The sequence below is a fragment of the Oncorhynchus mykiss genome, chromosome 3 (genome assembly GCF_057628025.1).
Source record: "Oncorhynchus mykiss isolate SJ-2025 chromosome 3, ASM5762802v1, whole genome shotgun sequence".
Classification (NCBI taxonomy): domain Eukaryota; kingdom Metazoa; phylum Chordata; class Actinopteri; order Salmoniformes; family Salmonidae; genus Oncorhynchus; species Oncorhynchus mykiss.
In genome coordinates this window covers 31,333,961-31,358,233 of record NC_143024.1, presented here as the reverse complement: position 1 = coordinate 31,358,233, position 24,273 = coordinate 31,333,961, and the positions used below count along the sequence as shown (strand labels likewise).

The 24,273-nt window shown below is 52.6% G+C and overlaps 1 protein-coding gene across 3 annotated transcripts in view; it reads right to left on the bottom strand.

Moving 5' to 3' along the window:
* The window catches only part of LOC110512638 (poliovirus receptor), a 90,854-nt gene that overhangs the window by 29,988 nt on the left and 36,593 nt on the right, over window positions 1–24,273 (bottom strand). For all 3 annotated transcript variants that reach the window (XR_016493635.1, XM_036971406.2, XM_036971395.2), the window contains exons 2-6: window positions 9,275–9,384; window positions 6,504–6,753; window positions 3,242–3,550; window positions 2,999–3,116; window positions 2,501–2,649 (exon numbers count right to left, since the gene is read on the bottom strand). Coding sequence is in view for 2 of the 3 variants with exons in the window: in XM_036971406.2 (XP_036827301.2) it covers window positions 2,501–2,649; window positions 2,999–3,116; window positions 3,242–3,550; window positions 6,504–6,753; window positions 9,275–9,384 (936 nt within the window). In the remaining variant the exon portion in view is untranslated. The remainder of the gene's footprint in view (window positions 1–2,500; window positions 2,650–2,998; window positions 3,117–3,241; window positions 3,551–6,503; window positions 6,754–9,274; window positions 9,385–24,273) is intronic.

Genomic DNA, 24,273 nt, shown 5'->3' with positions numbered 1-24,273 from the left:
GGAAGGGAGATAGAGAATGGGATGAGAGAGAGGGGGGGGGGAGTGGACAGAGGAAGAGTGAGAGACGGGGTGAGAGGGAGATAGAGGGGAAGGAGACTGGCTCAGTGCTGTGGGCTGGTATTTGAGAGAGACAGAGAGAGGGGGTCTCAGAGAGGTCTAACGGCATGTCTCTCCACTGAGCACAGATCAGTAGTGTTGTAGAAGCCTGATAGAGGCCAGTTATAGAGGACCAGGGACACAGACAGACAAAGGAGACAGGTCCCAGGTCAGCTCGTAGCCCTGTGCAGGGATCTCTGCGTCAGTTGTCACACAGCTGGGGACAGGAGCCGCAGCAGGACAGGAGCCTGCTCTAGCCTGGTCCAGATGCTGGACATTTCACAGCCACGGCCCCTCTCATCCCTGGTTGGACACAGATCCACTGCATTAGCACTCCATCTGTATTCACACTACCTCTCTCTCCGTCTCAGTCTTTCTCTGTGTGGGCCTGCACTCAGTTCATTCATCCCCCTTTTTACTGTCTTACTCACTGAGGGGGAATGACAGGAGAAAAGAAGAGAGGGAGGAGATGACTGAACAGGACAAGGGAAGGGAGGACAAGAAACAATAAGGTCGTTCTGCCCCTGAGCAAGGCAGTTAAACCACTGCTCCCCGATGACGTGGATGTCGATTAAGGCAGCCCCCTGCACTTCTCTTCAGAGGGGTTGGGTTAAATGTGGAAGTGTCACATTTCAGTTGAATGCATTCAGTTGTACAACTGACTAGGCATCCCCCTTTCCCTTTAGCAGGAGAGAGTACAAGGAGTAGATGAAGGGGGAGGGAGGAAGAGGACAGAGGGAGTTAAGAGGGAAAGAATTTAGGGGTGGTGGACCAAAGAGGAGAGAGAGGGAGGACAGGAAATCATTCTTGGAGACAGGAAAGGAGAGCAGAGTTTATAGGAGACAGGATGATGAGGGCAAGGAAAGGGAGGACAGAACAGAGGGAGTTAAGAAGGAGAAGCAGCCAGGCGCTGAAGCAGCAGAGGCCGACTGATCCGCTCAGAGAGGATAGAGAGAGACTACAGCACTACATACTCACAGCACCGTCAGCCTGCTCGCTCTCACACTAATCAGAGAGAGCGAGAGAGAAAATGGAGGGGGTGATAGTGGTAGAGAGAAGAAGCAGTGCCATAGATTCCCATAGGGGTTTTAAATGGAGGGGGTGATAGTGGTAGAGAGAAGAAGCAGTGCCATAGATTCCCATAGGGGTTTTAAATGCCATCAGCATCCTGTTCCCCTCTCACCCCCCTCTTTACTCTAAAAGCAGAAACTCTCTACCAACCCTTCCCCTTTCTCTCACTCACTCGTTCAATCACCCCTTTTTCTCCTCTCTACTTCCCTCCCTCCCCCCAGCCGCCCGGGCCCTGCACCCAGCCGCCAGCCCTGCACCCAGCCGCCAGCCCTGCACCCAGCCGCCAGCCCTGCACCCAGCCGCCAGCCCTGCACCCAATAGCCAGCCCTGCACCCAATAGCCAGCCCTGCACCCAATAGCCAGCCGTGCACGCATAGCCAGCCCTGCACCCATAGCCAGCCCTGCACCCATAGCCAGCCCTGCACCCATAGCCAGCCCTGCACCCATAGCCAGCCCTGCACCCATAGCCAGCCCTGCACCCATAGCCAGCCCTGAAATACTCTGTGGGCCTGCATGGGGACGTCCGTTATGTTCCAGAGAGATGCTAGTGGCCCATCAGAGAGAACACATTAGTAGCATGGGGAGGCGAGGGACGGAGCGAGGGAGGGAGGTGGCTTTTAAAACACATTCACCAGTGAATTGCACTTTTTCTCCATTTGTCCTGCATTCCCCCGTGTCAGCACAAAACAACTTCAGGTAAAGTGCAGATCAGGGGGGCGGATGTATTTTTTATAAGAGAGAGAGAGAGCAAGGTGGAACTCGTGGAGGGGAAGCTAAAGCTGTAGAGGGATATTTATTTAAACGGGCGCGGTCGACCGAACATCTCTTTCAAGTGGTGTAGTGGTTGTCGAGTCACAGTACACAACAAGGAGATAGCAAGGTTGAGTTTCAGTCCAATGCAAACCGTACCCTCAAACAAACCCTGCCAGTGTGTGGAGACCTGAAACTGTCTCTGATGATGATTCAATCCATTCTACCAGTAGATGAACAGACGAGTAGAGCTCAAACATCACAGCTAGGATCCAGAGGTATGAACAGAAGGAGAGGAATGCATGCAAACAAGGAGGGATGGTGATAAAGTTTCAAAGGGTAGAGGATGGATAGATGGAAAACCCAAACGGAGGAATAGAGGCCCAGTAAACTGCCCCCCAACCACTAACCCCAGGGACAGAGCATGCTGCTCTCCCTGACTACAGGCAAGCATCACCACACCCTCTGTGTGTGTGTGTGTGTGTGTGTCGTAAGTGTGTTTTCAGGTGTGTGTCCAGGTGTGTTTGTAGCATAGCATGCACATGTGTATGATTACAGTCCTTTCAGGTGTGTGTGGACTCACCTCTGACCATAACAGTGACCTGGTCCTTGCCGGTGCCCAGGCGGTTCTTGACCTCACAGACGAAGGTTGTGTTGATCTGCTCGTCCACCTTCAGCACGGTCAGCACGTTTTCTTTTACCTGCACTGTGTCTGGCATCTGACCGGACATACTGGGGGTAGAGGAGAGGAGAGGAGGAGAGGGTGGAAAACATAAGTATTGGAACCTGGCCCAGATCTCCCTACTTTCAACTTTCACCTTTTCATACCTATAACTTAATACAAGTAAGTGATTATGGAGGAGCAGGCTTGTTGTTTCTACTGGGGCTAAACTCCACTATGGAATGTTACACTTCATTTCTCCATCATCAAGATAAGAGGCCAGTGGCTGTCGAGTTGATTATCATTATCATAATACTATCTGTGGTTTATAGTGGCCTGTGGATAGAGTGATAATTAAAGAAGGAGAGAGAGACCAGGATACAGACTGACAAAGAGACAGGCCGACGGACACACACTTACGTTTTCCATGCGATGGTGGTAGGGACGGGGTTGGCAGTAGCCTGACAGGTCAGAGCCACGTTGGTCCGACCCACGTACCAGTTATTATCATAGCCCACGATGGTCACCTGTGGGGGGTCTGAGAGAGAGAGGTTAATTAGTGGGACTTCCCACACAGAGAAAATAATTGTATTTGGATGTTATGCAACATTAAAAAAGTCTGACTATACGGTCTGCATGAGTAAGTGTGTGCAGTGGCCTTACATTCGATGGCCAGGTTCATCAGGAAGCTCTCAGGCTTGGCCTGGGTTCGATGGGACACCAAACAGCTGATGTCTTTGCCGTTGTCTGCTGCTGTGGGAACCAGCATGTACTGGCTGGATACCGTCACGGTGTTGTCAGCACCCGCCGTAGAGGCGGAGGTAGCGTTGCCGTTGACAGCTGTCACCCATGCGATCTGGGCAGCAGGGCGACCGTCGGCCGACTCACAGCGGGCCACGACAACTGGCTGGGCTCCCATGGCGACAGTGGAGGCTATCACTGTTACCCCGGAGGCAGAGTTCCTGGGTTTGGCTGATGAAGGGAATAGGGAGAATAATTAATGAATACCAATATTGATAAACGACTAGACCGGCGAAAACAAGACAGGTCCCCCCCCTTCTCTCTCTCTCCCCATGGCTGCTGAATGTGAATAGAGCAATCAGGACAAGAGCCGACACCAAGCATGACAAGCAGCCGGATCAATAAATGCCCGAGGGGAGAGAGGGGAGAGCTCCAGGTTAGAGCAATGGTTCTAACCCATTAACAGAAACACAATTGATCTGACAATACCACTTATAATAGCAATTAAGCTGCATGGACAGAATTTTAACCTGCAGGGTAGAGGTCGGATGGGATGGGGGTAGAGGTCGGATGGGATGGGGGTAGAGGTCGGATGAGATGGGGGTAGAGGTCGGATGGGATGGGGGTAGAGGTCGGATGAGATGGGGGTAGAGGTCTGATGAGATGGGGGTAGAGGTCGGATGGGATGGGGGTAGAGGTCGGATGAGATGGGGGTAGAGGTCGGATGGGATGGGGGTAGAGGTCGGATGAGATGGGGGTAGAGGTCTGATGAGATGGGGGTAGAGGTCGGATGGGATGGGGGTAGAGGTCGGATGAGATGGGGGTAGAGGTCGGATGAGATGGGGGTAGAGGTCGGATGAGATGGGGGTAGAGGTCGGATGAGATGGGGGTAGAGGTCGGATGAGATGGGGGTAGAGGTCGGATGAGATTGGGGTAGAGGTCGGATGAGATTGGGGTAGAGGTCGGATGAGATGGGGGTAGAGGTCGAATGAGATGGGGGTAGAGGTCTGATGAGATGGGGGTAGAGGTCGGATGAGATTGGGGTAGAGGTCGGATGAGATTGGGGTAGAGGTCGGATGAGATTGGGGTAGAGGTCGGATGAGATTGGGGTAGAGGTCGGATGAGATGGGGGTAGAGGTCGGATGAGATGGGGGTAGAGGTCGGATGAGATGGGGGTAGAGGTCGGATGAGATGGGGGTAGAGGTCGGATGAGATGGGGGTAGAGGTCGGATGAGATGGGGGTAGAGGTCTGATGAGATGGGGGTAGAGGTCGGATGAGATGGGGGTAGAGGTCGGATGAGATTGGGGTAGAGGTCGGATGAGATTGGGGTAGAGGTCGGATGAGATGGGGGTAGAGGTCGAATGAGATGGGGGTAGAGGTCTGATGAGATGGGGGTAGAGGTCGGATGAGATTGGGGTAGAGGTCGGATGAGATTGGGGTAGAGGTCGGATGAGATTGGGGTAGAGGTCGGATGAGATTGGGGTAGAGGTCGGATGAGATGGGGGTAGAGGTCGGATGAGATGGGGGTAGAGGTCGGATGAGATGGGGGTAGAGGTCGGATGAGATGGGGGTAGAGGTCGGATGAGATGGGGGTAGAGGTCGGATGAGATGGGGGTAGAGGTCTGATGAGATGGGGGTAGAGGTCGGATGAGATGGGGGTAGAGGTCTGATGAGATGGGGGTAGAGGTCGGATGAGATGGGGGTAGAGGTCGGATGAGATTGGGGTAGAGGTCGGATGAGATTGGGGTAGAGGTCGGATGAGATGGGGGTAGAGGTCGAATGAGATGGGGGTAGAGGTCTGATGAGATGGGGGTAGAGGTCGGATGAGATTGGGGTAGAGGTCGGATGAGATTGGGGTAGAGGTCGGATGAGATTGGGGTAGAGGTCGGATGAGATTGGGGTAGAGGTCGGATGAGATGGGGGTAGAGGTCGGATGAGATGGGGGTAGAGGTCGGATGAGATGGGGGTAGAGGTCGGATGAGATGGGGGTAGAGGTCGGATGAGATGGGGGTAGAGGTCGGATGAGATGGGGGTAGAGGTCGGATGAGATGGGGGTAGAGGTCGGATGGGATGGGGGTAGAGGTCGGATGGGATGGGGGTAGAGGTCGGATGGGATGGGGTAGAGGTCGGATGGGATGGGGGTAGAGGTCGGATGGGATGGGGGTAGAGGTCGGATGGGATGGGGTAGAGGTCGGGTGGGATGGGGTAGAGGTCGGGTGGGATGGGGTAGAGGTCGGGTGGGATGGGGTAGAGGTCGGGTGGGATGGGGTAGAGGTCGGGTGGGATGGGGTAGAGGTCGGGTGGGATGGGGTAGAGGTCGGATGGGATGGGGTAGAGGTCGGATGGGATGGGGTAGAGGTCGGATGGGATGGGGTAGAGGTCGGATGGGATGGGGTAGAGGTCGGATGGGATGGGTTAGAGGTCGGATGGGATGGGTTAGAGGTCGGATGGGATGGGGTAGAGGTCGGATGGGATTGGGGTAGAGGTCGGATGCGATTGGGGTAGAGGTCGGATGGGATTGGGGTAGAGGTCGGATGGGATTGGGGTAGAGGTCGGATGGGATGGGGTAGAGGTCGGATGGGATTGGGGTAGAGGTCGGATGCGATTGGGGTAGAGGTCGGATGGGATTGGGGTAGAGGTCGGATGGGATTGGGGTAGAGGTCGGATGGGATTGGGGTAGAGGTCGGATGGGATTGGGGTAGAGGTCGGATGGGATTGGGGTAGAGGTCGGATGGGATTGGGGTAGAGGTCGGATGGGATTGGGGTAGAGGTCGGATTGGATTGGGGTAGAGTTCGGATGGGATTGGGGTAGAGGTCGGATGGGATTGGGGTAGAGGTCGGATGGGATTGGGGTAGAGGTCGGATGGGATTGGGGTAGAGGTCGGATGGGATTGGGGTAGAGGTCGGATGGGATTGGGGTAGAGGTCGGATGGGATTGGGGTAGAGGTCGGATGGGATTGGGGTAGAGGTCGGATGGGATTGGGGTAGAGGTCGGATGGGATTGGGGTAGAGGTCGGATGGGATAGGGGTAGAGGTCGGATGGGATGGGGGTAGAGGTCAGATGGGATGGGGGTAGAGGGAGGCAAAAGAGTACTCACAGATACATAATAGAACATGGACACACACACACTAGGGAAACAGAAAACACACACACATCCTAAAGACACACACACACGGTCCTACCTAGCATGACGAGGGAGGTGACACCCTGTTCGTTGCCGCTGGGGTAGGTGGCGTATTCACAGATGTATTTCCCCTCGTCAGTCATCTTGACGTCTGAGATCTGGATGGAGGGGTTGGCGAGGGAGGGTGGCTCCGTCGTGAAGCGGACCCGCCCCTTCAGGGGCGATGTGGGGTAACTTGCCCCAAAGTTAGGGTGGTACACGGCGATGTTGAGCCGCTCGCCCTCCTTCGGCTCATAGATCCAGGACACCTGCGTAGTAGAGTCAAGTTCATTCATTCAAATATTACACAACCTGTCAAATGGAGAAAAGGGGTCAATAAATAACAGCGACTCTTTAGCAGCTAACCGATCGCTGCAGCTGTACATAGTCTATCGGTAAATAGCCCACCCATTTTTACCTACCTCATCCCCATACTGTTTTTATTTATGTACTTTTCTGCTCTTTTGCACACCAATATCTCTACCTGTACATGACCATCTGATCATTTATCACTCCAGTGTTAATCTGCAAAATTGTAATTATTCGCCTACCTCCTCATGCCTTTTGCACACAATGTATATAGACTCTCCTTTTTTTCTACTGTGTTATTGACTTGTTAATTGTTTACTCCATGTGTAACTCTGTGTTGTCTGTTCACACTGCTATGCTTTATCTTGGCCAGGTCGCAGTTGTAAATGAGAACTTGTTCTCAACTAGCCTACCTGGTTAAATAAAGGTGAAATAAATTAAACAATTAAAAAATGTTTCTTTGTGAACATGTATTACTATCTACCAGACGTATGGACTCGAGTCACAAATATGATGACTTTCGACTTTGACTTTAACGCCAATGACTCGTGACTTGACCTTGAGCCTTATGACTCGACCTGACTGGATACCCTCCCAAAGCCCAAATATAAAAAATGATGCTGTTTAAAAAAGATTGGCAGCGCATCAACTCTTCATTTAACAGATTACAGTTAGAATCGGACAGCAGCCAATCAAATTGTGCCAGCTGAGAAAAAGTTGTGCGTGGCAGTGCAGAGGAACGTCGGCGGTTGAATTCAGATGGAGCCCTTGGAAAGATCATACCCCAAATTATTATTTTCGGATATAAAGACAACGCTGTAGCAACAAAAAACGGATTGCAACTTGTAAAACATGCGGGAAAAAAATGACAGACGGAGGCACAACAACTTCCAACTTTGTTCGACATTTGAAGTTGCACAAAGAACGGTAAGTCCTGGCCAATACAGCCGACAGCTATATATTTATTACTTTACTAGTATCATGTAGGCTAACGTAACGTTAAATCAATGAGTCTCCACACAGTCAGTTAGTGTGGGAACGTGATCATTGCACCCAAGATGGAGCTACAACTGGCTAGGCAGTTAGTAGCCTAAATCCTGCCTGATGTTACTGTTGTTCCTAAAACCATTGACATACATTAGCCTACTGTAACCACACAGAGAGAGTGTGTGTGTGTGTGTGTGTGTGTGTGTGTGTGTGTGTGTGTGTGTGTGTGTGTGTGTTAGGGTTGGGCGATTGTGTACAAGCCTACATCGCCCGATTGTGCCATAGCGATCATCGATAGTCGATCACCATTGGGGGGGGGGGTTCTCATGGCTACCCATGCATTTCCATGGAAATATAACGTTCATTTATATAGATAATAAATATATAGATTTTTTTTAAAGCATTCATGATTTACGTCAATGTAGTATACTAACTATTACTCTTTTTAAAAATATGAAATGGTATTACATTTGGTGAAGAGCACATTATAACTTGTTTGGGACTCGAATCTCAACTTTTAGGACTTGATACTTGACGGTCTTGACTCGGACTTGCCTGTCTTGACTTGGGACTTGAGTGCTAAGACTTGAGACTTACTTGTGACTTGTAAAACAATGACTTGGTCCCACCTCTGCTATCTACACTATGGTAGATAAAAGACAATCCATGTACAGTGCACATAAACTTGGATGATCAGGGACAAAGTGTCTTAATAATCATTTTATCTTGTTAATGCTTCCGCTCAGTATCTGAGATCAATTGACACCCTTTACCATGGCACTTTGAGATTTATTTTAAACTGCAAAACCCTTACGCACCACTGCACTTTGTATACCAGGGTTGGCTGGCCTTCTCTAGTCACTCGTAGGCTCAGTCACTGGTATACTTTTATTTACAAAGCCATTTTGGGTTTACTACCTTTTTATTTGTGCATTTTTATTGTTCAGAAATGTGGTGGGTTCTCTCTTCGTTTGCAGGACTTTATCCTGCTAACTTCCAAATGTCTGAACTGAATTTGGTAAAAGGGCTTTTATGTACTCTGCGCCATCGTCTTGGAACACCTTACAAAATACTTTTAAACTGGAAGAACTTCCCGATTGGTGTTTTTAAATCACTGATGAATGATCTTGAGACTGATTCCCTGACCTGTCAATGTTTTTAATTAGCTGTTTTTGGGTTTGTTATACTCTTGTGAATTCTATGGTTTTTACTAGATTACTTGTAGTTTTTGTCTGTAATTTTTGTAATGACTTGGTGCTGCCTATCTTGGCCAGGACGCTCTTGAAAAAGAGATTTTAATCTCAATGAGCCCTTCCTGGTTAAATAAAGGTTAAAAACAAAATGTGGATGGTCATGGACGTAAATTGTTATGACGGTAAAATCCACGAGTCCAGACATTAGTTCCTGTATGCGTGTCTGATCATTTAGGACTTTCTTCTCATGTTGTAAAAACATATCCATTTGTTTACATACGAGTTCCTGTCTGACACTGACCTGTGTGAGCTGTATCCCTCCAGCGTCTGTGAAGGCACACCTCAGGTTGACCGCCTGGCTGGGGTAGGACATCACTTCCGGTTCCACCTTCACCCGCTGAGACACCGCCCCTGGGAGGAAGAGGAGAGGACGTTAGTGCACCTTTCACCACGGCTTCCTGTTTTCCCCTCCATGTTCTACGTCAGAGGCCATGAAGGAAAGGGGAGTAGGAGAGGAAGCTTGTTGAGACTATTGGGACCAGGCCCCAGCCCCAGTCTGCATGATGAGGAGAGGAAGCTTGTTGAGACTATTGGGACCAGGCCCTAGTCTGTCCAATGACAGATTGTAGTTCTGGTCTGGTATACCATTAAGACTACCTACAGTAAGCAAGTAGGTCAACGCTCCAGGAGTCTGCTAGAGGGGTGTGTGTGCGCCGCCCCCATTCTAGCGATGAGTGGAGGAAACAGGACATGTAGTGAAGAGGAAAAAGCCCAGTCCGCTCCACACCGGTCATAAATCATTTGGATGGCTTATGCTTTTCTAGAACCAGCCATTTACTCTGGGCACACACACACACACACACACACAGTACAGGGACATGTTTTCCTACATTATCAGGACCACAGCGTCCTGACAAGTCACCAGAAGGTGTCTTTCGTGCATGTCTGTGTGAGAATGTAATTAACTGTATGAATGAGTGTGCATCAGTGTGTCTGTCTGGTCTACCTGTTCTACGTAAAAACAAATGATCTGCTGCGACACACCTGTCAATGTTGACCAACATTTCAATCTCTCTCTGTGTGTGTGTGTGTGTGTGTTCCCATATTGTGTAGCCACATGCTTCTTAATATGATGCACACGCCGAACTGATTGATACTGAAATTAATTTTAGCATCATAACTGGTTCTACTGGTTTGTCCATCCGCTCTGAGTGGAGAAACAGAAACTAGAGAAGAAGGTGGGGTGGAAAACACACCATCCCTATAGAGACACGAGTCAAAGGCCCGGACTGACAGTCTTCTCTGGTGGTGGTTATGAGCAATCCACACAGCCTACCTCTGCTACCATGGTCTTTAAACAGGAAGAGCGACACACACACACACACAGAGACACAGAAGATAGAGCGAGACAGAAAGGGAGAGAGAAAGAGACAGAAAGGGAGAGAGAAAGAGACAGAAAGGGAGAGAGAAAGAGACAGAAAGGGAGAGAGAAAGAGACAGAAAGGGAGAGAGAAAGAGACAGAAAGGGAGAGAGAAAGAGACAGAAAGAGAGAGAGAAAGAGACAGAAAGAGAGAGAGAAAGACAGAAAGAGAGACAGAGAAAGAGAGAGACACAGGGAGAAAGAGAGAGACAGGGAGAGAGAAAGAAGAGAGCGGGAGAGAGCAAAGAAAACAAGCAAGGCATTTCCTAGAATTACCCACCATCTCTCCCAGCACTGACCCAATGTCAGACTCAAACCACAAAATAACCCTTCTGCAACCACAACCTCTTTACAGCCACCCACCCACCCGGTGACTGTACTGCCATGACTGAACAGAGACAGATATACTGGTATTCCCCTCATAGTATTAACAGCATTAGGTTGATGAAAGCATGGGGCCAAAGGGAGTTTCCGCCATATTCCTTCACAGACCAGGTTCATTTCTTATACTGACAAATCAATGAGGGGGAGATAAGTTAATGAGTCAGTGCATGAAGTGAAGGGTTCAGAATCTGAGCGTGTTCTAGCTGGATCCTGGTACCTGTGTGTATATTGTGTCCTAGTGTAGGGGCCTACTGCTGTGTGATCTAGGTGTTTGTGAGGGATCAGGCAGCAGCCTCACTTCAACCCACCTGCAGCAGATAGACCAACTACAGATTAGCTCTGGGACCTGCTCTGGGACCTGCTCGGCTCTAGTGAGGGGAGGAGGGAGACATGGAGGGCTATTGAAACCCAGGATTGCTCGTCTCCACTGGGGAGTATGAATTGAGTCAACCTTGCACACCACAGGTCATTACACAGACCTGTATTGATAAGCATGCACACATAGTACGCAAGCACACAATACACGCACACTCGAGAAACACACACACACACACACACACACACACACACACACACACTCGAGACACACACACACACACATTTTTAATCCTGGGAAGGCAGGCAGGCAGAAAGCCCAGAGGGACAGGGCTGAGGAAAGCCTGCCTGCTGTCAGTCAGACAGAGCAATAAGAGGAAAACCAACCCAGTTTAACTCTCTCTAAGCCAAGATGAGAGGGGGATGAGAGGAGAGGAATGGTTTGAGACATTCGACCCCCCAGGAATATAAAATATAACCCACCCCCTGAAATGACTAACCCCCCGGGGGTTGTAGACTATCATTAGAACAGCATGGGTTAACTAGGATATTTATGGTGTGTGTGTGCGCTGTGTCGCTAAGGTAAGGATGCCTTAAACAGATAACTAATATTAAAAACTGTAAAATACAGAGAAGAGTAAAGTGGACAAATTCAAATAGAATGAGGAGGGGAGAGGGATTTAGAGGGGAGGATGGAGATGAGAAGATTAAAGGGAGAGAGAGCTAGAGCGAGAAAGAAAGAAGATTGAAGGGTAGAGAGAACCGAGAGCGAGAGGAGTCTGTAACCAACAAGACCCTGAACATATTCTACCCCCAAGCCATAAGACTGATAAAAGTGTTAAATATACTGAACCAAAACATAAAAATGCAACATGCAACAATTTCAACGATTTCATACAAGGAAATCAGTCAATTGAAATAAATTTGTTAGACCCTAATCTATGGATTTCACATGACTGGGCAGGAGGGCAACCATGGGTGGGCCTTAGTGGGCATAGGCCCACCCACTGGGGAGCCAGGCCCTGCCAATCAGAATGAGTTTTCCCACAAAAGGGCTTTATTACAGACAGAAATACTCCTTAGCTTCATAAGCTGTCCGGATGGCTGGTCTGAGATGATCCTGCAGGTGAAGAAGCCGGATGTGGAGGTCCTAGGCTGGCGTGGTTACACGTGGTCTGCAATTTTGAGGCCGGTAGGACATACTGCCAAATTATCCAATACGACATTGGAGACAGCTTATGGTAGAGAAATTAACATTCAGTTCTCTAGCAACAGCTTCGGTGGCCATTCCTGCAGTCAGCATACCAATTGCGCGCTCCCTCAAAACATTGGTGGCATCATTTTGTGTGACAAAACTGCACATTTTAGAGTGGCCTTTTGTCCCCAGCACAAGGTGCACCTGTGTAATGATCATGCTGTTTAATCAGCTTTTTAATAAGGACAAATGCTCAAACAAGGATAAACAAATTATGCCACAAAATTGGAGAGAACTAAGCTTTTTGTGCGTCTGGAGAAATTCTGTGACCTTTTATTTTAGCTCATGAAACATGGAGCCAACACTTTACATGTTGCATTTATATTTTTGTTCAATATAGTTAACCAATAGCTACCCGGAGTTACTGCATTGACCGTTTTTGCACAAACTCTTGACTCATCACATACACTGCTGTTACCGTTTAGTCTATCCTATTACCTAGTCACTTGTTCTATTATTACATGTCCTTTCTCCCTCTCTGCATTGTTGGGAAGGGCCTGTTAGTAAGCATTTCACTGTTAGTCTACACCGGTTGTTTACGAAACATGTGACAAATAACATTTGATTTGAGACGGTTGAAGAATAGAGAAAACAGACAGAGGGGGGGGGGGGGACGGTTGAAGAATAGAGAAAACAGACAGAGGGGGGGGGGTTGAAGGGTAGAGAAAACAGACAGAGGGGGGGGGGTTGAAGGGTAGAGAAAACAGACAGGGGGGGGGGTTGAAGGGTAGAGAAAACAGACAGAGGGGGGGTGGGACGGTTGAAGGGTAGAGGAAACAGACAGGGGGGGACGGGACGGTTGAAGGGTAGAGAAAACAGACGGGGGGGGGGGGGGGACGGTTGAAGAATAGAGAAAACAGACAGGGGGGGGGGGGACGGTTGAAGAATAGAGAAAACAGACAGAGGGGGGACGGGACGGTTGATGAATAGAGAAAACAGACAGGGGGGGGGGGGACGGTTGAAGGGTAGAGGAAACAGACAGGGGGGGGGGGGGGCGGTTGAAGAATAGAGAAAACAGACAGGGGGGGGGGGGACGGTTGAAGGGTAGAGGAAACAGACAGAGGGGTGGGAAACGGTTGAAGAATAGAGAAAACAGACAGATGGGGGGAGACGGTTGAAGGGTAGAGGAAACAGACAGGGGGGGGAAACGGTTGAAGAATAGAGAAAACAGACAGAGGGGGGAGACGGTTGAAGGGTAGAGGAAACAGACAGAGGGGGGAGACGGTTGAAGGGTAGAGGAAACAGACAGAGGGGGGGAGACGGTTGAAGGGTAGAGAAAACAGACAGAGGGGGGGAGACGGTTGAAGGGTAGAGAAAACAGACAGGGGGGGAGACGGTTGAAGGGTAGAGGAAACAGACAGAGGGGGGAGACGGTTGAAGAATAGAGAAAACAGACAGGGGGGGGGAGACGGTTGAAGGGTAGAGAAAACAGACAGGGGGGGGGGACGGTTGAAGGGTAGAGGAAACAGACAGAGGGGGGGGGAGACGGTTGAAGGGTAGAGGAAACAGACAGAGGGGGGGGGCGGTTGAAGGGTAGAGAAAACAGACAGGTGGGGGGAGACGGTTGAAGGGTAGAGGAAACAGACAGGGGGGGGGGGACGGTTGAAGAATAGAGGAAACAGACAGAGGGGGGAGACGGTTGAAGGGTAGAGGAAACAGACAGAGAGGGGAGACGGTTGAAGGGTAGAAGAAACAGACAGGGGGGGGAGACGGTTGAAGGGTAGAGAAAACAGAGAGAGGGGGGAGACGGTTGAAGGGTAGAGAAAACAGACAGAGGGGGGGAGACGGTTGAAGGGTAGAGGAAACAGACGGGGGGGGGAGACGGTTGAAGGGTAGAGGAAACAGACGGGGGGGGGGAGACGGTTGAAGGGTAGAGGAAACAGACAGAGAGGGGAGACGGTTGAAGAGTAGAGGAAACAGACGGGGGGGGGGAGACGGTTGAAGGGTAGAGGAAACAGACAGAGGGGGGAGACGGTTGAAGGGTAGAGAAAACAGACAGATGGGGGGAGACGGTTGAAGAATAGAGAAAACAGACAGGTGGGGGGAGACGGTTGAAGGGTAGAGAAAACAGACAGGGGGGGGGAGAAGGTTGAAGAATAGAGAAAACAGACAGGGGGGGGAGACGGTTGAAGGGTAGAGGAAACAGACAGGTGGGGGGAGACGGTTGAAGAATAGAGAAAACAGACAGGGGGGGGGGGAAGGTTGAAGAATAGAGAAAACAGACAGGGGGGGGGGGGCGGTTGAAGGGTAGAGGAAACAGACAGGGGGGGAGACGGTTGAAGAATAGAGAAAACAGACGGGGGGGGGAGACGGTTGAAGGGTAGAGAAAACAGACAGGGGGGGGAGACTGTTGAAGGGTAGAGAAAACAGACAGGGGGGGGAGAGACAGTTGAAGGGTAGACGAAACAGAGAGGGGGGAGACGGTTGAAGGGTAGAGAAAACAGAGAGAGGGGGGGAGACGGTTGAAGAATAGAGGAAACAGACAGGGGGGGGGGAAACGGTTGAAGGGTAGAGGAAACAGACAGGGGGGGGGGGCGGTTGAAGAATAGAGAAAACAGACAGAGGGGGGGAGACGGTTGAAGGGTAGAGAAAACAGACGGGGGGGGGAGACGGTTGAAGGGTAGAGAAAACAGACAGAGGGGGGGAGACGGTTGAAGGGTAGAGAAATCAGAGAGAGGGGGGAGACGGTTGAAGGGTAGAGAAAACAGACAGAGGGGGGGAGACGGTTGAAGGGTAGAGGAAACAGACAGAGGGGGGAGACGGTTGAAGAATAGAGAAAACAGACAGAGGGGGGGGGGACGGTTGAAGGGTAGAGGAAACAGACAGGTGGGGGGAGACGGTTGAAGGGTAGAGGAAACAGACAGGGGGGGGGAGACGGTTGAAGAATAGAGGAAACAGACAGGGGGGGGGAGACGGTTGAAGGGTAGAGGAAACAGACAGGGGGGGGGAGACGGTTGAAGGGTAGAGGAAACAGACAGAGGGGGGAGACGGTTGAAGAATAGAGAAAACAGACAGAGGGGGGAGACGGTTGAAGAATAGAGAAAACAGACAGACGAGGGGGGGACGGTTGAAGGGTAGAGGAAACAGACAGAGGGGGGAGACGGTTGAAGAATAGAGAAAACAGACAGGGGGGGGGGGAGACGGTTGAAGGGTAGAGAAAACAGACGGGGGGGGGGACGGTTGAAGGGTAGAGGAAACAGACAGAGGGGGGGGAGACGGTTGAAGGGTAGAGGAAACAGACAGGGGGGGGGAGACGGTTGAAGGGTAGAGGAAACAGACAGAGGGGGGAGACGGTTGAAGGGTAGAGAAAACAGACAGATGGGGGGAGACGGTTGAAGAATAGAGAAAACAGACAGGTGGGGGGAGACGGTTGAAGGGTAGAGAAAACAGACAGGGGGGGGGGAGAAGGTTGAAGAATAGAGAAAACAGACAGGGGGGGGAGACGGTTGAAGGGTAGAGGAAACAGACAGGTGGGGGGAGACGGTTGAAGAATAGAGAAAACAGACAGGGGGGGGGGGGAAGGTTGAAGAATAGAGAAAACAGACAGGGGGGGGGGGACGGTTGAAGGGTAGAGGAAACAGACAGAGGGGGGGGGGACGGTTGAAGAATAGAGAAAACAGACAGGGGGGGGGGATTGAAGGGTAGAGAAAACAGACAGGGGGGGGGGGTTGAAGGGTAGAGAAAACAGACAGAGGGGGGGTGGGACGGTTGAAGGGTAGAGGAAACAGACAGGGGGGGACGGGACGGTTGAAGGGTAGAGAAAACAGACGGGGGGGGGGGGGACGGTTGAAGAATAGAGAAAACAGACAGGGGGGGGGGGACGGTTGAAGAATAGAGAAAACAGACAGAGGGGGGACGGGACGGTTGATGAATAGAGAAAACAGACAGGGGGGGGGGGACGGTTGAAGGGTAGAGGAAACAGACAGGGGGGGGGGGGGGGGCGGTTGAAGAATAGAGAAAACAGACAGGGGGGGGGGGGACGGTTGAAGGGTAGAGGAAACAGACAGAGGGGTGGGAAACGGTTGAAGAATAGAGAAAACAGACAGATGGGGGGAGACGGTTGAAGGGTAGAGGAAACAGACAGGGGGGGGAAACGGTTGAAGAATAGAGAAAACAGACAGAGGGGGGAGACGGTTGAAGGGTAGAGGAAACAGACAGAGGGGGGAGACGGTTGAAGGGTAGAGGAAACAGACAGAGGGGGGGAGACGGTTGAAGGGTAGAGAAAACAGACAGAGGGGGGGAGACGGTTGAAGGGTAGAGAAAACAGACAGGGGGGGAGACGGTTGAAGGGTAGAGGAAACAGACAGAGGGGGGAGATGGTTGAAGAATAGAGAAAACAGACAGAGGGGGGAGACGGTTGAAGAATAGAGAAAACAGACAGACGGGGGGGGGACGGTTGAAGGGTAGAGGAAACAGACAGAGGGGGGAGACGGTTGAAGAATAGAGAAAACAGACAGGGGGGGGGAGACGGTTGAAGGGTAGAGAAAACAGACAGGGGGGGGGGACGGTTGAAGGGTAGAGGAAACAGACAGAGGGGGGGAGACGGTTGAAGGGTAGAGGAAACAGACAGAGGGGGGGGGGCGGTTGAAGGGTAGAGAAAACAGACAGGTGGGGGGAGACGGTTGAAGGGTAGAGGAAACAGACAGGGGGGGGGACGGTTGAAGAATAGAGGAAACAGACAGAGGGGGGGAGACGGTTGAAGGGTAGAGGAAACAGACAGAGAGGGGAGACGGTTGAAGGGTAGAAGAAACAGACAGGGGGGGAGACGGTTGAAGGGTAGAGAAAACAGAGAGAGGGGGGAGACGGTTGAAGGGTAGAGAAAACAGACAGAGGGGGGGAGACGGTTGAAGGGTAGAGGAAACAGACGGGGGGGGGAGACGGTTGAAGGGTAGAGGAAACAGACAGGGGGGGGGAGACGGTTGAAGGGTAGAGGAAACAGACAGAGAGGGGAGACGGTTGAAGAGTAGAGGAAACAGACGGGGGGGGGGAGACGGTTGAAGGGTAGAGGAAACAGACAGAGGGGGGAGACGGTTGAAGGGTAGAGAAAACAGACAGATGGGAGGAGACGGTTGAAGAATAGAGAAAACAGACAGGTGGGGGGAGACGGTTGAAGGGTAGAGAAAACAGACAGGGGGGGGGGAGAAGGTTGAAGAATAGAGAAAACAGACAGGGGGGGGAGACGGTTGAAGGGTAGAGGAAACAGACAGGTGGGGGGAGACGGTTGAAGAATAGAGAAAACAGACAGGGGGGGGGGGGAAGGTTGAAGAATAGAGAAAACAGACAGGGGGGGGGGGACGGTTGAAGGGTAGAGGAAACAGACAGGGGGGGGAGACGGTTGAAGAATAGAGAAAACAGACGGGGGGGGGGAGACGGTTGAAGGGTAGAGGAAACAGACAGGGGGGGGAGACTGTTGAAGGGTAGAGAAAACAGACAGGGGGGGGAGAGACGGTTGAAGGGTAGACGAAACAGAGAGGGGGGAGACGGTTGAAGGGTAGAGAAAACAGAGAGAGGGGGGGAGACGGTTGAAGAATAGAGGAAACAGACAGGGGGGGGGAAACGGTTGAAGGGTAGAGGAAACAGACAGGGGGGGGGCGGTTGAAGAATAGAGAAAACAGACAGAGGGGGGGAGACGGTTGAAGGGTAGAGAAAACAGACGGGGGGGGAGACGGTTGAAGGGTAGAGAAAACAGAGAGAGGGGGGGAGACGGTTGAAGGGTAGAGAAAACAGACAGAGGGGGGAGACGGTTGAAGGGTAGAGAAATCAGAGAGAGGGGGGAGACGGTTGAAGGGTAGAGAAAACAGACAGAGGGGGGGAGACGGTTGAAGGGTAGAGGAAACAGACAGAGGGGGGAGACGGTTGAAGAATAGAGAAAACAGACAGAGGGGGGGGGGGCGGTTGAAGGGTAGAGGAAACAGACAGGTGGGGGGAGACGGTTGAAGGGTAGAGGAAACAGACAGGGGGGGGAGACGGTTGAAGAATAGAGGAAACAGACAGGGGGGGGGGAGACGGTTGAAGGGTAGAGGAAACAGACAGGGGGGGGGGAGACGGTTGAAGGGTAGAGGAAACAGACAGAGGGGGGAGACGGTTGAAGAATAGAGAAAACAGACAGAGGGGGGAGACGGTTGAAGAATAGAGAAAACAGACAGACGGGGGGGGGACGGTTGAAGGGTAGAGGAAACAGACAGAGGGGGGAGACGGTTGAAGAATAGAGAAAACAGACAGGGGGGGGGGAGACGGTTGAAGGGTAGAGAAAACAGACAGGGGGGGGGGACGGTTGAAGGGTAGAGGAAACAGACAGAGGGGGGGGAGACGGTTGAAGGGTAGAGGAAACAGACAGGGGGGGGGAGACGGTTGAAGGGTAGAGGAAACAGACAGAGGGGGGAGACGGTTGAAGGGTAGAGAAAACAGACAGATGGGGGGAGACGGTTGAAGAATAGAGAAAACAGACAGGTGGGGGGAGACGGTTGAAGGGTAGAGAAAACAGACAGGGGGGGGGAGAAGGTTGAAGAATAGAGAAAACAGACAGGGGGGGGAGACGGTTGAAGGGTAGAGGAAACAGACAGGTGGGGGGAGACGGTTGAAGAATAGAGAAAACAGACAGGGGGGGGGGGGAAGGTTGAAGAATAGAGAAAACAGACAGGGGGGGGACGGTTGAAGGGTAGAGGAAACAGACAGGGGGGGGAGACGGTTGAAGAATAGAGAAAACAGACAGAGGGGGGGAGACGGTTGAAGGGTAGAGAAAACAGACAGGGGGGGGAGACTGTTGAAGGGTAGAGAAAACAGACAGAGGGGGGAGAGACGGTTGAAGGGTAGACGAAACAGAGAGGGGGGAGACGGTTGAAGGGTAGAGAAAACAGAGAGAGGGGGGGAGACGGTTGAAGAATAGAGGAAACAGACAGGGGGGGCGAAACGGTTGAAGGGTAGAGGAAACAGACAGGGGGGGGGGGCGGTTGAAGAATAGAGAAAACAGACAGAGGGGGGGAGACGGTTGAAGGGTAGAGAAAACAGACGGGGGGGGGGAGACGGTTGAAGGGTAGAGAAAACAGAGAGAGGGGGGGAGACGGTTGAAGGGTAGAGAAAACAGACAGAGGGGGGGAGACGGTTGAAGGGTAGAGAAATCAGAGAGAGGGGGGAGACGGTTGAAGGGTAGAGAAAACAGACAGAGGGGGGGGGACGGTTGAAGGGTAGAGGAAACAGACAGAGGGGGGGAGACGGTTGAAGGGTAGAGGAAACAGACAGGGGGGGGAGACGGTTGAAGGGTAGAGGAAACAGACAGAGGGGGGGAGACGGTTGAAGGGTAGAGAAAACAGAGAGAGGGGGGAGACGGTTGAAGGGTAGAGAAAACAGACAGAGAGGGGAGACGGTTGAAGGGTAAAGGAAACAGAGAGAGGGGGGAGACGGTTGAAGGGTAGAGAAAACAGACAGATGGGGGGGAGACGGTTGAAGAATAGAGAAAACAGACAGGTGGGGGAGATGGTTGAAGAATAGAGAAAACAGACAGGGGGGGGGGGAGACGGTTGAAGGGTAGAGGAAACAGACAGGGGGGGGGGGAGACGGTTGAAGGGTAGAGGAAACAGACAGGGGGGGAGGCGGTTGAAGGGTAGAGGAAACAGACAGGGGGGGGGAGACGGTTGAAGGGTAGAGGAAACAGACAGGTGGGGGGAGACGGTTGAAGGGTAGAGAAAACAGACAGGGGGGGGGGGGACGGTTGAAGGATAGAGGAAACAGACAGAGGGGGGGAGACGGTTGAAGGGTAGAGGAAACAGACAGAGGGGGGGAGACGGTTGAAGGGTAGAGAAAACAGACAGGTGGGGGGAGAAGGTTGAAGAATAGAGAAAACAGACGGGGGGGGGAGACGGTTGAAGTGTAGAGAAAACAGACAGGGGGGGAGAAGGTTGAAGAATAGAGAAACCAGACAGGGGGGGGGAGACGGTTGAAGGGTAGAGGAAACAGACAGGTGGGGGGAGACGGTTGAAGAATAGAGAAAACAGACGGGGGGGGGGGGCGGTTGAAGGGTAAAGAAAACAGACAGGGGGGGGGGAGACGGTTGAAGAATAGAGAAAACAGACAGAGGGGGGGGAGACGGTTGAAGGGTAGAGAAAACAGACGGGGGGGGGAGACGGTTGAAGGGTAGAGAAAACAGAGAGAGGGGGGGAGACGGTTGAAGGGTAGAGAAAACAGACGGGGGGGGGACGGTTGAAGGGTAGAGAAAACAGACAGAGGGGGGGAGACGGTTGAAGGGTAGAGGAAACAGACAGAGGGGGGGAGACGGTTGAAGGGTAGAGGAAACAGACAGAGAGGGGAGACGGTTGAAGGGTAAAGGAAACAGAGAGAGGGGGGAGACGGTTGAAGGGTAGAGGAAGCAGAGAGGGGGAGGAGACGGTTGAAGGGTAGAGGAAACAGACAGAGGGGGGGGGGCGGTTGAAGGGTAGAGGAAACAGACAGGGGGGGGGGTAGACGGTTGAAGGGTAGAGGAAACAAACAGAGTGGGGGAGACGGTTGAAGGGTAGAGGAAACAGACAGAGGGGGGAGACGGTTGAAGAATAGAGAAAACAGACAGGGGGGGGGATACGGTTGAAGGGTAGAGAAAACAGAGAGAGGGGGGAGACGGTTGAAGGGTAGAGAAAACAGACAGAGGGGGGGAGACGGTTGAAGGGTAGAGGAAACAGACAGAGGGGGGGAGACGGTTGAAGGGTAGAGGAAACAGACAGAGGGGGGGGGGACGGTTGAAGGGTAGAGGAAACAGACAGAGGGGGGGGGGGGACGGTTGAAGGGTAGAGGAAACAGACAGAGGGGGGGAGACGGTTGAAGGGTAGAGGAAACAGACAGGGGGGGGAGACGGTTGAAGGGTAGAGGAAACAGACAGAGGGGGGGAGACGGTTGAAGGGTAGAGAAAACAGAGAGAGGGGGGAGACGGTTGAAGGGTAGAGAAAACAGACAGAGAGGGGAGACGGTTGAAGGGTAAAGGAAACAGAGAGAGGGGGGAGACGGTTGAAGGGTAGAGGAAACAGAGAGGGGGGAGACGGTTGAAAGGTAGAGGAAACAGACAGGGGGGGAGAGACGGTTGAAGGGTAGAGGAAACAGACAGAGGGGGGGAGACGGTTGAAGGGTAGAGGAAACAGAGGGGGGAGACGGTTGAAGGGTAGAGGAAACAGAGAGGGGAGACGGTTGAAGGGTAGAGGAAACAGAGAGGGGAGACGGTTGAAGGGTAGAGGAAACAAACGGGGGGGGGGGGGGTTGAAGGGTAGGATGGAGAGGGAGGAGACAAAGAGAGAAGGTTTCAGGGGAGGAGAGAGAGAACAGAAGCTGTGTGTCAGTCAGTGCTGCTCTACTTTACTGTGCTCAGTTTAACGCCTAAAGGATGGGTGACACACAACACGCCAACCAACACACACACCAACCAACACGTACACAGATTTGGCATCTAAAAGTAGCACATCAATGTTCAAGTCAGCATCCTAAGTACTGTCACCAATCATTATGTCTCTCCCTCTCACACACCCTGAGAGCAGTAACACCCCTGCCATATTAACCCCGTCCTCTCTGAGCTCTGCATGACATCTACATATTTCCCACCATGCCGCTGATGAAAGGAAAACGGATGGGAAAGAGGAGAGGTGTGCCGGGAGGATGGAAGGATGAGACAGCTAGGATATGTCAAAGTGATGCAGGATGAGTGGACAGCAAGCAAGAGAGGGAGAGACGAAGGAGAGAGCGAGAGACGAAGGAGAGACGAAGGAGAGAAGGCGAGAGCGAGAGACGAAGGAGAGCGCGAGAGACGAAGGAGAGAGCGAGAGACGAAGGAGAGAGCGAGAGACGAAGGAGAGAGCGAGAGACGAAGGAGAGAGCGAGAGACGAAGGAGAGAGCGAGAGACGAAGGAGAGAGCGAGAGACGAAGGAGAGAGCGAGAGACGAAGGAGAGAGCGAGAGACGAAGGGGAGAGCGAGAGACGAAGGAGAGAGCGAGAGACGAAGGAGAGAGCGAGAGACGAAGGAGAGAGCGAGAGACGAAGGGGAGAGCGAGAGACGAAGGGGAGAGGGAGAGACGAAGGGGAGAGGGAGAGACGAAGGGGAGAGGGAGAGACGAAGGGGAGAGGGAGAGACGAAGGGGAGAGGGAGAGACGAAGGGGAGAGGGAGAGACGAAGGGGAGACGAAGGAGAGAGGGAGAGACGAAGGAGAGACGAAGGAGAGAGGGAGAGACGAAGGAGAGACGAAGGAGAGACGAAGGAGAGACGAAGGAGAGAGGGAGAGACGAAGGAGAGACGAAGGAGAGACGAAGGAGAGACGAAGGAGAGAGGGAGAGACGAAGGAGAGAGGGAGAGACAAAGGAGAGACGAAGGAGAGAGCGAGAGACGAAGGAAAGAGCGAGAGACGAAGGAAAGAGCGAGAGACAAAGGGGAGAGGGAGAGACGAAGGGGAGAGGGAGAGACGAAGGGGAGAGGGAGAGACGAAGGGGAGAGGGAGAGACGAAGGGGAGAGGGAGAGACGAAGGGGAGAGGGAGAGACGAAGGGGAGAGGGAGAGACGAAGGGGAGAGGGAGAGACGAAGGGGAGAGGGAGAGACGAAGGGGAGAGGGAGAGACGAAGGGGAGAGGGAGAGACGAAGGGGAGAGGGAGAGACGAAGGAGAGAGGGAGAGACGAAGGAGAGAGGGAGAGACGAAGGAGAGAGGGAGAGACGAAGGAGAGAGGGAGAGACGAAGGAGAGACGAAGGAGAGAGGGAGAGACGAAGGAGAGAGGGAGAGACGAAGGAGAGAGGGAGAGACGAAGGAGAGAGGGAGAGACGAAGGGGAGAGGGAGAGACGAAGGAGAGAGGGAGAGACGAAGGAGAGACGAAGGAGAGACGAAGGAGAGACGAAGGAGAGACGAAGGAGAGACGAAGGAGAGAGGGAGAGACGAAGGAGAGACGAAGGAGAGAGGGAGAGACGAAGGAGAGACGACGGAGAGACGACGGAGAGAGGGAGAGACGACGGAGAGAGGGAGAGACGACGGAGAGAGGGAGAGACGACGGAGAGAGGGAGAGACGACGGAGAGAGGGAGAGACGACGGAGAGAGGGAGAGACGACGGAGAGAGGGAGAGACGACGGAGAGAGGGAGAGACGACGGAGAGAGGGAGAGACGACGGAGAGAGGGAGAGACGACGGAGAGACGAAGGAGAGAGGGAGAGACGAAGGAGAGAGGGAGAGACGAAGGAGAGAGGGAGAGACAGCAGGGTGAGTGACCGGTGAAGGAAGAGACATGAGGGAGAAGTGGAGAGAATAGGGTACAAGCAATGGAGGGGGAGGGAAAGAGTGAGAAATCGACGGACCTCGAGAGAAGGGGAAGCAATAAACACATTTGATGAGCAACATCTGAGGGGCACAGAGAGAAAGAGAAGGAGAGCAGGAGACAGAGGAGATAGACAGTGAAAGTGAGATAAATAAAGTAGGAGATGTTTAGACAGAGGAAAAGTAGAGAATGAGAGCGAGAACAGGAGAGGGAATCGGTTCGTGGAGAACAGAATGACAGAAGGAAAGAGGACAAGGGAGAGAGGGAGGTGTGGAGCAGTAGAGAGCAAAGGTAGACTACACACCACACACACGACCTTGAGAGAAAATGAGGACTGTCTCAGAATAGAGGGCAGAGGAACAGTGGGAGTATGACACACCTCCCCCCCATTTGAAAAGCCATGGCTTTAAAGGGAACATACGCCTAGCCTAATACCCCTTTCTTTCTTTCCCTCCCCCCCCCCCCCCCGTCGTCGGTCTGCCCGCCCACTCAGCTCCCCGTCGGTCTGCCCGCCCACTCAGCTCCCCGTCGGTCTGCTCGCCCACTCGGCTCCCCGTCGGTCTGCTCGTCTGTCTACTCGGCTCCCCGTCGGTCTGCTCGTCTGTCTACTCGGCTCCCCGTCGGTCTGCTCGTCTGTCTACTCGGCTCCCCGTCGGTCT